The sequence below is a fragment of the Falco cherrug genome, chromosome 2 (assembly GCF_023634085.1).
Source record: "Falco cherrug isolate bFalChe1 chromosome 2, bFalChe1.pri, whole genome shotgun sequence".
Lineage (NCBI taxonomy): Eukaryota > Metazoa > Chordata > Aves > Falconiformes > Falconidae > Falco > Falco cherrug.
Window position 1 is genome coordinate 100748966 of NC_073698.1, and position 13494 is coordinate 100762459.

At 48.0% G+C, this 13494-nt stretch overlaps 1 protein-coding gene across 2 annotated transcripts in view; it reads right to left on the minus strand.

Annotated features, from left to right (window-relative positions):
* HUNK (hormonally up-regulated Neu-associated kinase) overlaps positions 1 to 13221 on the minus strand; it is a 59045-nt gene extending 45824 nt beyond the window's left edge. For both annotated transcript variants that reach the window (XM_055702509.1, XM_055702508.1), the window contains exon 1: positions 12723 to 13221. In XM_055702509.1, the coding sequence (XP_055558484.1) occupies positions 12723 to 12983 (261 nt within the window). In that variant the 5' untranslated portion in view covers positions 12984 to 13221. The remainder of the gene's footprint in view (positions 1 to 12722) is intronic.
* Between the last annotated feature and the right edge of the window lie 273 nt (positions 13222 to 13494).

Here is a 13494-nt window from a genome sequence, read left to right on the forward strand (position 1 = left end):
TTCACTGGGTAGCATTTATTCTTTCCTTTAGCTGTTACAACTTAGCAAATTTTACAGCATGGCAAAGCAATAGTTTTGTGTACACACAGCAAGTTCTAATATGTTAAGAAATAAAGCACTAAAGAAAAGGATCACCCAAGCAAATGCATACCATAAATAAATAAACTGTACACCTTCAGAAAGAACCACACATGTTCCACTCAAGGCAGAGGGAAATCACAGGTGTTCCATTAGGACTGTCAGACACAAACGAGTCAAGACACCACCATAGAAACACAAACTTAATTTTCACCATGGGACTGAACACAATGAAACTGTGAAGGTAACATGCTTGATGTTAGGTATTTGCCAAATTACCTTGCAGCCCATACCACCCAATTTGGAGAACCTGTCTCAAAAGGCTCCTGGGGTGGCATTTTTGGTAGGACTCCCCTGGGTTACCCTGCTTGGCTTCCCGGTTCCCTAACAAATGTTAGTGTCCTATTCACCTCTCAAGAACTACTTTCAGAGAAAACAGCAGAGCATTTCTGAAAGTATCACAAGAAGGTAATCGCTCCCTAACAATTAATTCTGCTTATAGCTTAGCCATTCACTCCAAGGAAGCCAGCGATCGTCCAAACCCACAGCCATGCATGAAGGCAGACTCTTCCACGAGAACGTCTGTCCTATTTACCAAGGATAGAAAAGGACAACCATTCAGTGATGGCCATCTGATACCTTTTATATTTGCCTTGTATGCTCGCTACAGATGGAACAGGGGGAACAGAGGTGCAGTTAAACATGTACGTGCATGTGCACATATATGCACTGTGAAAACACCGCTCTGTAGCTATACAACTAGAGACGCATTGAGTTTTTACGTTAAACAAGCAGTATCATCTCTTTGCTTCACACCTGACTGGCAATGTTTGGTCTTTGACAGTTTTTATATCTGCTCTTTGTAGGACAGCCAAATACATAGTTTTTCTTTTGTGTTTGCTCTGATATCAGTAAAATCAGCAATCAAAAAAAGTAGAGAGGAGTCACTTCTGTTAAAGTATTTTCTTCCAAGTCTCTGCAAGCGAAGAGTTTTGGACTCAGCAATACATAAAACCAGCTGCTGTACAGACAAGTACAGGATAAATGCCTCAGTAGGCAGAAGGCTGCTCTCTCTGTTGGCAGACTAGACACAGTCAAGGAAAGCTTGCAATCAGCCCCTGAAGAAATATAGTCTTCCAAATCAGAAGGTAGCTCCGAGTGTGCTCACTCATGTACTTCAGATTCAAGGTAGCTTGAACAGAAAGAATCGAATTGCCCCGGGATAAAAAGAACATCTTACCATTACCTACAACCCAAAGGCAACAGTACCCAGCAATGCCAAAAAGGATTCAGGAGTACTTCAGACAAGCAAACGAACATAAGCACTCTTGATGCCACAGCCAACTTAAACATAATCCCTAAAAGCATAAGCAGGATGTATTTGTTAAAATAAGAAAAGGTATTAGTTACACCTGTCCAAGGCACTGGGGACTATTATTAGATTACTGTATCCAGTTCTGGTGCCAGTAATTACAAGATTATGTTAAAAATTTGGGAAGAGCTCTGGAAAGAGCTTCAGGAACAGTCTGAGGTCCATGAACCGTTTGTTGTAATAACTGACTGAAGCTCAAAATATTTCATTAGGAGAGTGTTAATCACTGACAATGATTTTCTGCAAGTACTTACATGATAAAAAGGTTTCTGATAACAGAAAGGTCTTTAATCTAATACAATAAAAATTAACTTCCCAAAAGGTAAACTGGGCAAACTCCGGCTATAAACACGACCCCTGGGTTTTTTAGGTGTGGTGAAGTAAGGATAGAGACAACTTCTTTTACAGAGATGAATATAGATCTTGAATCCCCCCCGCCTTTAAAGGTATGCAATAGCTCAACAAAACATTGATACAGAAACTCCTGATGAGAGTACTGGGGCTCATCTTCTGCAGGAAGTATAGCACGTCAGGCTGGATGATTGCTGTGATCCCTTTGGGCTTCAGTGCCTGTACCTATGTGAGGAGCCTCTGGTCCCTGCAGAGAGTGTCGGGACAAGGCACAACATGGGAGGATGAGGGTTGACCTAGGCAAGATGCTCTGGGAGCTGTCAGCAGCCGCATCGAGGGGTGTGAATTTTGCATGCTCTCTGACATCGCTGCTGGAGCTCCCCCAGCGCAGAAGACATGAAGTGTCATGAGGAGTCACGCAAATATTGATGCTGCCGCAGACAGCCCAGCTCACCCACGGCTCTGCTGCCAACTGCATCGGCACAGCCAAATCAGCGTTTCCATGGCGAGACAGAGTTTACATGTGTCAAGGCAGTGGCGTTTGTAAGGACATACTACAAGGCTGTTCCTGCTACGCTAAGAGTAACGACAGACCACACAAAAGTTTTAAGACTGTCAATATTGCAAGGCTGCATTCAGGGACTCCTCAGGGCTTCCTCGCGCTCCCCCTTAATGCCCTTCCACAGAGTCTGGCACTCCCTGTACTTCTGCAGTTCTTCCTCCCCTTTCCTCTTACTTCAGCCAGAAAGAAAGGACACAGAGTAGAGGTTATTGCTGATTTAACACACAACTAATGCCTTGTCTGATGTGGTCCATTCCCATAGAGCAGCTCAGCTTCCATGGAGGAGAGCTGTTCTCAGCCGTATTCCTTTCCAGCACACTTTTTACTTCACATAATATTTACGAGCAACTTCATGCCATGCTTCATGGGCAACTATTGTTATCCTCTCCTGGATGTGCTTCTGCTCTGCTGTTTCCATAAAGCCAGCTGCCCCCTTCTCTCTCACCTTCTGCTTTGCTCCCTTTTCAAACAGCTGACAGACAGACTCCTCACCTGCTAGTGTCTCTGCCCCCTACAATGGCCAGACCCTTACAGCACAGCCACCAGATCCCTACGGGTCCCTTCCACCTCGAGATATTCTACGATTCTATGGTTTTGAGGCACGGGGGATGCTGCAATTCTGCCTCTATGCAGCTGCTCTGAAATGAAACCCCCACAAATTACATTTTTCCTTGGTGCTCTACGTCCAAATCAGCAAGATTTGTAAAACACACAGGTGCCACAGCATCAGGGCACAGCCCAGGAGCCTGGGAAGCAGGAACCTGTGTGGCTACAGCACAGCCCCATCCACAGGGACACATAGTTTCTCTTGAGTGGGTCATGGAGGAGATCCGCCTTGCCTTTGGCAGAAAGAAATCAATTCCAGCAACCTTCTAGTGCCCTCTTGGTCAACTAATTAATGGGGTAGCCATAACTGCACGCCCTGAGGGAGAGGGGCACGTTTTTACCTCCCTGGCCTTTACAGAGATCTACACAAGTCAAGAGAGATTATGCAGAGAGCGATGGCAGTAGTGGTGGCAGCAAGCCAGATGCAGCGATATGCAAGGATGCACTAAGGAGGTTCCAAAAGAAATCCTTATGAGCTTGTCAAAACCAGCCTCCAGGCTGGAGACATCCCCTGCAAGGAGAAAGCATGTCTCTGGATCCCTGGGACAGATGGGTTTGCCTTGCCATTGACACGTAAAATATTAATCAACTATCACTTTCCAAAAATTAGCTGTTTTACAGAAAAAGGCTTTTTGACGCCCATTCATAAGGTAAGACTGGTATGCTGGAACACTGGCCAGCACTTAATATGAAAACTCTTTGAACTCAAGGTATGATCAACTAAGAGGAAAGACATTTTTCAGGGCCCATCACATCACCGCACGGGGAGCCTGATGGGCAGTCACTGTGGCCGATGGAAAACCTGTTTGGACCAGCAAGGTCCTTGCTTCACATCGATGGGAGCTGACGGATACCCCCAGCCCCTCCTGGAGGAGGTCGGTGCGACAACTGCTGGAAAATGGAGGTCCTCTCCACCCAGATGCGGCCCTAAAGAGGCTGTCAGGACAAGATGCAGCCACCAGAGCCAAGGCACGGCAAGGCACAGTTGATGCCTCCGTCACAAGCAAACCGTATCGTATGCAGCTGTTTCTGATAAACCGTAACTTGCTTTCCTAATGCTGAAAACTTCTGTCACAGTGAGATGGATGAAGGCCTCGGGTTATGTGTGGGGAAGCAAAAGCAGAGTAGTGATACCAAAAGACATTGCTCCAACACTGATCCTTACAGGTGAAACCTGGCTGCTAATGCTGCTTCCCATTTTCTTGATCACGGACTCGTAATGTGTTTCATATTAAATAGTACCCATTTCACATTTTAGTGATCAAACGCATAATGGATTGATGGAAGACTAAGTGTCCCTGATTTAAAGCACTTTAATACCAATATAGCTTTATGGCTTTAAGGAAGAAAAAAAAACCCAAACCAAACAAAACAAAAAAAAACCAAAAACCCAAGAGCCACTGCTTCTGAGGCCCAGGTAACAATCTCCTTTGTAGCGATTTAAAACACAGCTGATAAAACATTTACAGCTGTTGGGAGCCAAGAAAAAGGTGTCTCCAATAAAGTTTTTATATATAAATAATATGTTATCTCCCTTAGCTCTGTGGACATTATTCACAGAAAATAAATTTATTCTCTGAAAAAAATGTTTCCATGACAATCTTCCACAACAGGCAGAGAGCAAAGGAACTTTATTATATATAACTTAGCTTTTTTTAGTTCTCTTTGTTGCAGTGATTTTCCTCATAGTGCCAGTAGCACTGATCTTGCACCGCAAATGAGAAGAGCCCTGTTGGGGCTAGCATTAAAGGTGCTGGACCTCAAGCTCAGCAGTGTGATAGCAGAGCAAAGCACTGAAAGAAAAGGAGACTTTGGTCAGGGCAGCACCGGCTTTCTATTAATTTTTTTGCAGGTGGTCTCCCTGGGGGACCACAGTAACTCCTCCTAGACTCTTTCCGTGAGTATGAGGTTTGATCCTGCTCCCTGCTAGCACTGACACTAAATGCAGATCAACACACAGGTTTTGCAGTGATTCACTGTATCAGCTTATAAAGGAGTACCGATGTTCTAGCACGGGCCCCAGAGTTGTGCTTGTGATGCTGGCTTCTCTCTTACTGAAAAAACCTACCTGGTTCTTTTCATCAGCACAACCTCCACCAGCCCACCAAAACCATTGGCACCACTAAGTTCATACCCTCAAGGAAATCAGCCACCAGACAGCCCACTAGGGAAGCGCAGCCGAAGTAGTTTCATAGAGCCACAGGATCGAGAGGTTCAGGGTTTTTTTCCTCTTCAACTTAGTATTTTTGTAACAGCTAAGCCAAGCTGGAGCTGAAGCAATGAAAAGTGCGGCTACACTGCAAGCAGCAGAGTACTCAGGATGGTCTGAACCTAGCCAGTTTGCTTTGGTTCAGTTGTATCCTACGCTCTTAAGTGAGTGCCAACAGTGCAATCCACCTAATTCCTTTGCTGGCTGGTATCCACGCCAGTCATTGGCTCTGGACAGTTTTAGCTGCTTCGCTATAACCTTGAAGAGTAGAGTACTCAGCACATAAACTCTCAGCTCATTTTTATACTGTTGTTCATACAACACAACAGCTTGGGTTTTAGGCAGACTGTTACAATTCAGTCGCCAGAAGGTTTGTCACACCATCTCATGACTGCTTTCCTTCTGGGGTTATATCCTTGTGAACAGTAAGTGCTGCTCATTAATAACCTCCATTTTCCTGACTGCAGGCAAACAACTAACTCATGAGGGCAGAGGGGCAAAGATGCCTAATGTGTTACATCCGCTGAAATGCATGAAGCCACGGTAGCATTCTCCAGCTCACTGGTGTAAAAGGTGATACAGCAAACTGCAAGATCTAGAAAGCAAGATGTGTTTTAATTACCAAGACATTTATAGGTAACACATGCCTACAAAAACAGGCATACAGCTTTAGATATCATTAAATATGTTAAAAATATAAAACTTGCAAGAACAAATACAAGGATCCAGATGTGAGCATCACGTAAGAACTACACCTGGTGTCAATTCAACCTAAACACTCAGCTTCCCTCAATCCTGTGTACACCACTAAAATTATAACAGTCTATATGAAAAGCAGCACATTGCTGACATGCACTGTTAGTGACGTCCTTAAAACTGCTGAATGTAAACTTGAAAGCAGATTATCTCAAGAGGATAAGCAACTGCCACATGTGCATCAATTCAGCTCACTGCAGAACAAGTTGCAAGCTACAGCTGAAAAATATTAAAGCGATCTTCCTGAAAGACAGACCACACTAATGAACAGGCTCTCTTGCCTTTTAAAGCCTATTCCCCCTTATGTCAAGTATGCAACATAGGAAAGGGTTAGAGGGAAGAGCGAGTGCCTGATACAACTGCTTGTTCTCCTGATGAACAATTAGCAGGTGAAAAATTGAGCAAGTAGGTGCACATCAGCAGTTTGGCTTTATTCTGCCTTACACTCAAATACTTGCATGCTCCATAACATGTATCCACAACAGGTATTGGGGAACGCTGTGCTGACACGGTCAACCTATCCTCTGGTCATGCCTCCAGCCAAGTCCCCACTGATGCCACTGCAACCATGACACTGTCCTTCGAATCATTTTCTGAAGCATCATATGTTAACAAAAGCTTATGTTTAGTAGCTTCAATACAAATTATGCATGTGCACACACACACGCAAACCTCTGTGAAAAGAATAGTGTCAAAGCTGTGAAAGCAAACACTTAGAATCAAGGAAATGTCAAAATTCAGGCTGCAGAAACACCCTCATTTTATTCCCTCAGTGCATATAATTATGAGTGGCATATCATCCAGGTGCAACAGTTGGCAGCTCTTAATAAAGGCGAACAGCCTCCCAGGAGGATGCCACCATGCAGATGTGCAGTAAGCACTTTTCAAAACAAGCTTTTTTTTTTGGACAGAGATAAAATTTAAGAACATGCAGACCAACAGGTAAAAAGAGAACTGATTAAATACTTGGATTGAGAGAACAAATGCATCTAGGAAACTGATATACAGGTATCACTGGAAGTAGAACGTAAAACAACAGATCAAATTTCAAATTAAAATCCTGCAGCTTTACCCCCTAAGCCACCAAAAGCGACAAAGGCATTCCAAGTTTCACACTTTTACCTGCAACCTCAAAATATTTAGGGGAGGAAAAAAAAGAAAGGGTTGAACCAAAAGACTGGCAGCCACCTTAGACACTCAACTTTTGTTGCAATGAAGTAACTTGCTGGCCCATTTGGTTGGCAAGATGGTACAAACGTGAAAGTGACCCCACACACACACTCACAGCTCCCAAAACTCAGAAATCAGACAAAAGTAAAGATCCTAGAACTATATATGAGTATACACCAAATTCCCCAGCTTTTAAGCCAGTGCTACCACACTTGGGCAACGCCGGAGCCTGAGATATGCACAAGGCTGACAACGGCTACTCCCGACATAGAAACCCTCAGTGGGGAGCCCCCACGAGTGCTGGTTTCCCAGATGAAAAGAGGTCGCTGGTGCAGGCACAGTTACCAAGGGCATTAACAAGGCATGGTCTCGCCTGCCAACACACCCAAAGGCCTTTGGCCACCAAGTGTCTCCATTCCCTGAAGTCTGTGTTAGAAGACGCAGGAAAACAGTGAATTTAGTCAAGGTAAAATTAACACCATGACATGTGAAAGCATATACAGCACCGTAACATCTGCTGTTGTCTACTGGGCACCACTTTTGTCTGTATTTCTCTGTGTCCATTTGCCTCTATTCTCTTAAGTGGTAGCTAGAAGAATCAGTTGCTACAGCCTTTGCTTTGGCTAACAGGTCCTGATGGGCTGAGGTGAGAGCTGCCTCCTCCATCCTACCCAAAGAGGGGACAGAGGGGTCTGCAGTGGGAGGGGGCTTGCAAAGGGAAAGGAGGGGTGCAGGGCCAGGGCCAGATACTGACACAGACTTCTCTACGCTCTCACTTACATAAATGCTGCTTAAACTGACAGCCTGTGCCTCGTCACGGGAAGCATTTTCTTCGGCCACTTGGCTGACGTAGAGCTGTCACGTAACCTGCCTGACCACCACTCCACTTCACGTGGGCTCCCCTGGCAGTAGCTCCAGCCCCAGTCACTCCACACCTACCAAAAAGGCTGGGAACTACACTGCTCCCCCCATGCTCATCAGAAAGCACTTCAGAAGGTGAAGGCAAAGCACAAAGTTTGCACAGAAACGCGCCTGCTGCGCCTGTGTACTTCGCGTAACACACGCAGCGCTATGCACCACTAGCAGGTGACGGCCATGCAGGTGCCCTTGGAAACACCCCCCTGCTTTGAGGAGGACCTGCCGGGGCCAAAGAAGCATTGCCAGTTCTCTGCAGGGAGGCTGCTCTGCCCACTCGCCCACCCCTGCATCTCCAGGGTGCCCAAATACACCCCTTGGTTTTCTTTCTTTTTTACCTCTTTAATACAGAAATGCATTCTGAACACCAACTCTCCCGTGAAAAGGCCACTTTTAATATTAATTGCTTTGCCTTCATAGAAGAAACTGGTAAATTGTATTTTTAGCCACTACTTCCCACTGTTGCAGAAAGGCACCTGACTAACTATAACTAAAAATTCATCTTCTCTGAGCTTAACAATAGCGCTAAAGAAAATGATAAACAATTTTTTTTGGTGGATGAGAAATCAAATTATTCACTTTGCCTCAATGACTCTTTTTTTGTAGTGCTAAAGATTACACCTAAAAGTAGTTAAATGTAATCTCGGTTCAAGTTTGTTTGTAAGAACTTTGGCTCAATATATTGTCAATACATTGTCACTCCGCAATGCTATATGGACTTACTCAGCCATTTCACTGGGGCCCACAGCAGATAACACAACCTATTCAGCCTAGTCACAGAGCCTCATACCACCCCCACCACAGTGATGACAACGTAATCTCAGCTGTCTAAAAAATGCAAAAAATCACTGTCTTGCAATATCTGCCTTTGCCCAGTTCCCACCCCCAGTGACTGCCCCTTCTGAGCCCCAAGCAGAAGGCTTGAAACAATCCAAGAGTATATTGTGCACAGGCTCCCAAAGTTAGCAGAATACAGCTAAATCAGCGGGTTTTCAGAGCCGCAATTTAAAGCTAAATTGGCCTGCTTTTCATAGAGGAACTATATTTCCTTAGGATTAGCAATAAAGACTGCCTGAGCTGATCTGACAAATCAGCCTTTTACCCAAAAATGTCAGATTATAGGCTGCGATATTTTTATTCAAAAGCAATGGAAAGAATAATCTGTTCAACATTCTCCTGCGCTCAGCTAGAACACACTTAATTGCATCAGGCACTACCAAACATTTTTCAAGCCCAGAAAATAATAACATGCCTGATATTATGGCAATATAAACCACAAGAGGTACCATAAAAAGATTTGATTTAAAGTCCAATGCTAAAAGATGTTCATAGGGAAGGTTTAAAAATCTTACCTTAGCTCACCCTTCTCATGCTTAGGTACTCATAGGAGCTGCTGATTCCTGTCCCACTCAGGTCACTCAAAACGCATCGTCCATCAAACTGCCCTCGAAGCAGCTGGTAAAGTAACTAGCTTTTGGCCCACAGTATGTAACATCTCATGCTCTTTTGAAGACCTTTTTAGCTCCTAGCAATTTCAGGGTGAGGTAATGGCAGATTTTTGGCATCTGCTCCGCATTGCCTTGATTCTGTACAATGCATTGTGTCAGTGCGATGGATCCAAGCCTAGCTGGGGACTCATTAATCCACAGATTTCATTTCTAAACACACAATTTTCTGAAACAATAATGCGCATTAACTCCTCCAGAGTTGCTAAAGTCTGCTGCAAATCAAAACCTGTTTAGGCCCCCCTTACTGAAGTTAGATATTTCAGTGGCCATAAGGGCCCAGGCCCTGCCAAAACCACTACCAGACATTAGTAGTAAGACCTCGCTTTATACTCTTATGGCAATTGTATTGAAATTTAGGCAATGCCCTTGCTCAACAACGGCTTTACAAGACAGAAATCAGATGTGAATTTATTTTTTTTTTTCTTTCAAAATACATGGAGGCACTAATCCTGGAATAATAGACTCATAAAACATCAGCTTTGAAAAATGCAGCAATTACTCTGATCCAGCGAGCTGTCCAGGGGAGACGGCTTTGTTTCCACATTTTGCTTCACTGAACTACACTTGTGAGCGTATTAAGTACACGCTCCTGCAGATTAACTTTTCCTCTGCAACTGAGCAGACTGGAAGACTACACACAGCCAATTCCTGGCTCAGCCCACGAAAGGAGGGACTGCATCAGGACCTTATGGAGCAATCTTCTCTTCCAGCTTCTGGAGGAACATGGTGTCAAGTTTTCAGGGATTTTCCCCTCGAAGACAAGACAAGTTTAGGGATGGAGGTGGGTAGGGAGAGATGACAGAAGGTAACTGTCACATGCATCTACTGATGCCATGTCTCAGACAGCTCCTCCGTTAACTCCAGCCTGACTTGGGCCACCTGACCTCTGGAGAGGAGGAGGAGCTCTGCACGGAGCTTTGGTGTCACCTGGGCTCGGATGCTGGCACAGTCGCATCTAACTCTCCAGTGCCTGGTCTGCTGTTCGCCGAGATTTTTGAGAAGGAACAAATATAGCTTAATGAATGGATCTGGCCCTTCATGTATCAGGATGCTCTTACAGAAGTACTTTGCCATGGAGATAAACCACTTCATATGTAAAACGTCCTCTTCCTACAAAACCTCCTCCCATGACCTGCTGCTGCCAGTCCCCGCTCTCATGCCACTTCGCACTTTCGCTCCCAACCCCACCCTTGCCACCCTCAGCCCCCTCTCCGACACAGCCTTGCACACCAAAACAAAGCAATCCAGGGAAGCAGATGTTTTCCTTCTTCTCTTCCTTATATCACAGGCAGAGCTCAGTCACCCGTGGTGGGCTCCATGTAGGCAGAGCTGCCAGCAGCTGTGAGGCAGAGCCAGTCTGGGCATGTTTCAGCTGCCTTTGGCTGGGGGCCACACAAAAGCTCGGCAGAGGAACGTGCCCAGAAGAGCCGAGTGTCCATCGGCTCTCTACTCGAGGTGAAATTCTCACGTGAGGTCACACGCGGGATGGGAAGCCTTCACCCCTCCGGTTAGAGGGAGGAACCTCACCTAGATAGGACCTCACCTGAAGCAAATCATTAATTACTCTTATCTCTCTTTCCATTAACTCAAATTGCTTATCCATAAATACCTGGAATTACATAGGTGGATTTTCTGGGAAAACGGACCTTTGATTAGTCATTTTGAAACTATGTGACTGATCTTTCACCCACTGAAGTTGACAGCAAGAGCCTCCTTTGATCCCATGGCACAAGATCAGGTCAGACAGAGCTCAGAGATCATCATGCCTGTCCACAAAGACGGACACAGCAGCTCAGCAGGAAGGAAGCGTGATTCTCCTGGAGTTCCTGCTTGTCACTTTGTCACAGTGTGTTATTGAAGACACTGGGGGGAGGGGGGGCGGGCGGGAAGCAGCAGGCCTGGGAGCTGAGACAGAGCAGGGTGTGATAGGTCTTTTTTATTTTTTCCCCTCTTAGCAGACTGAGATAAATGTAGCAATCCAAAAATGTGGAGGTGGGAAGGACGTGTGTGTGCATGTGCCTTTTATCAACTGGAGGATCATTGGATGTATCTGTTACCAAGGAGAAGCACACACTTGGTAACAGAAGAGAGCAACATTTTTTTTTTTGCATTCCTATATGATAATAATCACCAACCTTATCATTTTTCTCATGATGAAATTCACAGCCCTATATTAAATTTTACTCCGTGACAAATTTAGTGAAATGGAAAAAGAAAAAAACCAAGAAATATCCAAGAGTGCAGGAATGCAAGCTACCAAGATGCAACCTTAACAGCAGCACACTCACAGTGCTGCTGGAGCTGGCGGAAATTGCACCGTACTCGGCCCCACTGGTCCAAGGAGCTTCCAGCAACAATAAGGCGTCCTGCTTTGGGTAGCCCTCTGTCAGGGATCTGATAAAACAGAGGCAGAATTCAGACAGTCCAAACAAGAGCAGCGCAGCTCCTCACCGGGGGGGGCCTAGCAGGCTTGCCCTTGCTCTGCTTCTTGCCCAGCCAAGCCCCTGCTACTCGTTATAACGTTGTGATAGATCCCGATGGATGGGCAAAAGCCTCCACCAAAAGGTTCCAGATAATAAACAAAAAGCAAAGGCCCGGCGACGACTTTTCTTAACCAGCACACTTGAAAAAACCCCATCCGGGGTGCACCTCGTATCTTTTGCCGTGCAGTGGCACCAACAACTCGTAACCGCCGAGCCGTGCCCCCCCTCCCCCCGCCGGCACACGCAGCATCGCCCACCGCCCCGCCGAGCGGGGAGTACCTGTGCCCACCTGCACGCCAAGCGTCGCGACTAGGCTGGCACGCAGCGACCGGCCCTCGGCAATACAGGTCTCACCATTACAAACACATCTCTGACGCAAAAAATAAGCAAACAAACAAGGAGGAAAAAATGAAGGGGGAAAATAATGGGCAGGTCAAGGCAACTGGAGTACTTCAGGAGGAAGGAACCAGAATTACAGCCACGGAAATCTCCGCGGGCGAAGGGGAAGCGCCGCTCGCAGCCCGCAGCGTGCGGCAGAGCCGCCGGGAAGTTGGAAGAGGGGCGCCCCCCGTCCCGGCCCGTCCCCGCCGGGGGTCTCCTCCTCCCGGCCCGCGGGGCCCCAGCGCCCCCATCTCACCCGCCCCCCAACCCCGCGCCGGGGTGCCGGCAGCCACTCCAGGGGTGCGCGGCGGCCCCGGTCCGGGCGCGGTACCTTCTCTCCGGTGAGCACATGCAGCCCCTCCCGGACCTTGGCGAAGGACCCCTCGCCCAGCTTCCTGCCGATCAGGTAGTTGCCGACCCGCTTGGTGTGCTGGAAGTCGCGGAGCCGCTCCCGCGGCGCCGCCGCCGCCGCGCTCAGCCAGGCGGCCAGGAAACTGCCCTCCGCGCCCGCCGCCGCCTTCCGCGCCTCCCCGCCGCCGCCCGCCACCGCCGGCGGCTCGCTCAGGAGCCCGTCGCCCGCCGCCGCCGGCATGCCCGGCCCTGCCGCTGCCCCTGCCGCCGGCCCGCCGGGCGGTCACCGGGCGGGCAGCAAAGTTGCTCGGGGGAGCGCGCCGCCGGCCGGGCTGGGGCGGAGGGGCCGGGGGGCGGAGCGGGGCCGGCCGGGGGCCGGGGCCGGGGCTGGGGCGAGCCGGCGGCGCGGTGCCCCGGGCTGCCGCCCCTCATTGGATCCGGCACCTCCCCTCCTCCTCCGCCTCCCGCCGCCGCTGCTCTGCTCTGCTCCCGCCGGCAGCGGCTGCAGGCGTGAGGCTGCCGCGCCGAGCGGGGAGGAGGGACCGGCGGAGGGAGGGACCGGCGGAGGGAGGGGGAAAGGGCTCGTTCAGTTTGAATTTGCGGTAATTTAATCCGCTCGCTGGCGGCGGGAGCAGATGCCACCCGAGCCCGGCAGCCTGGGTGTTTTCAAATCCGGCCGCCCCCTCCCCCGGCACCCGAACCCGGGGGTGGCAGCGCATCCCTCCCTGGAATCCAAGCGGGGCCCCGGCTCC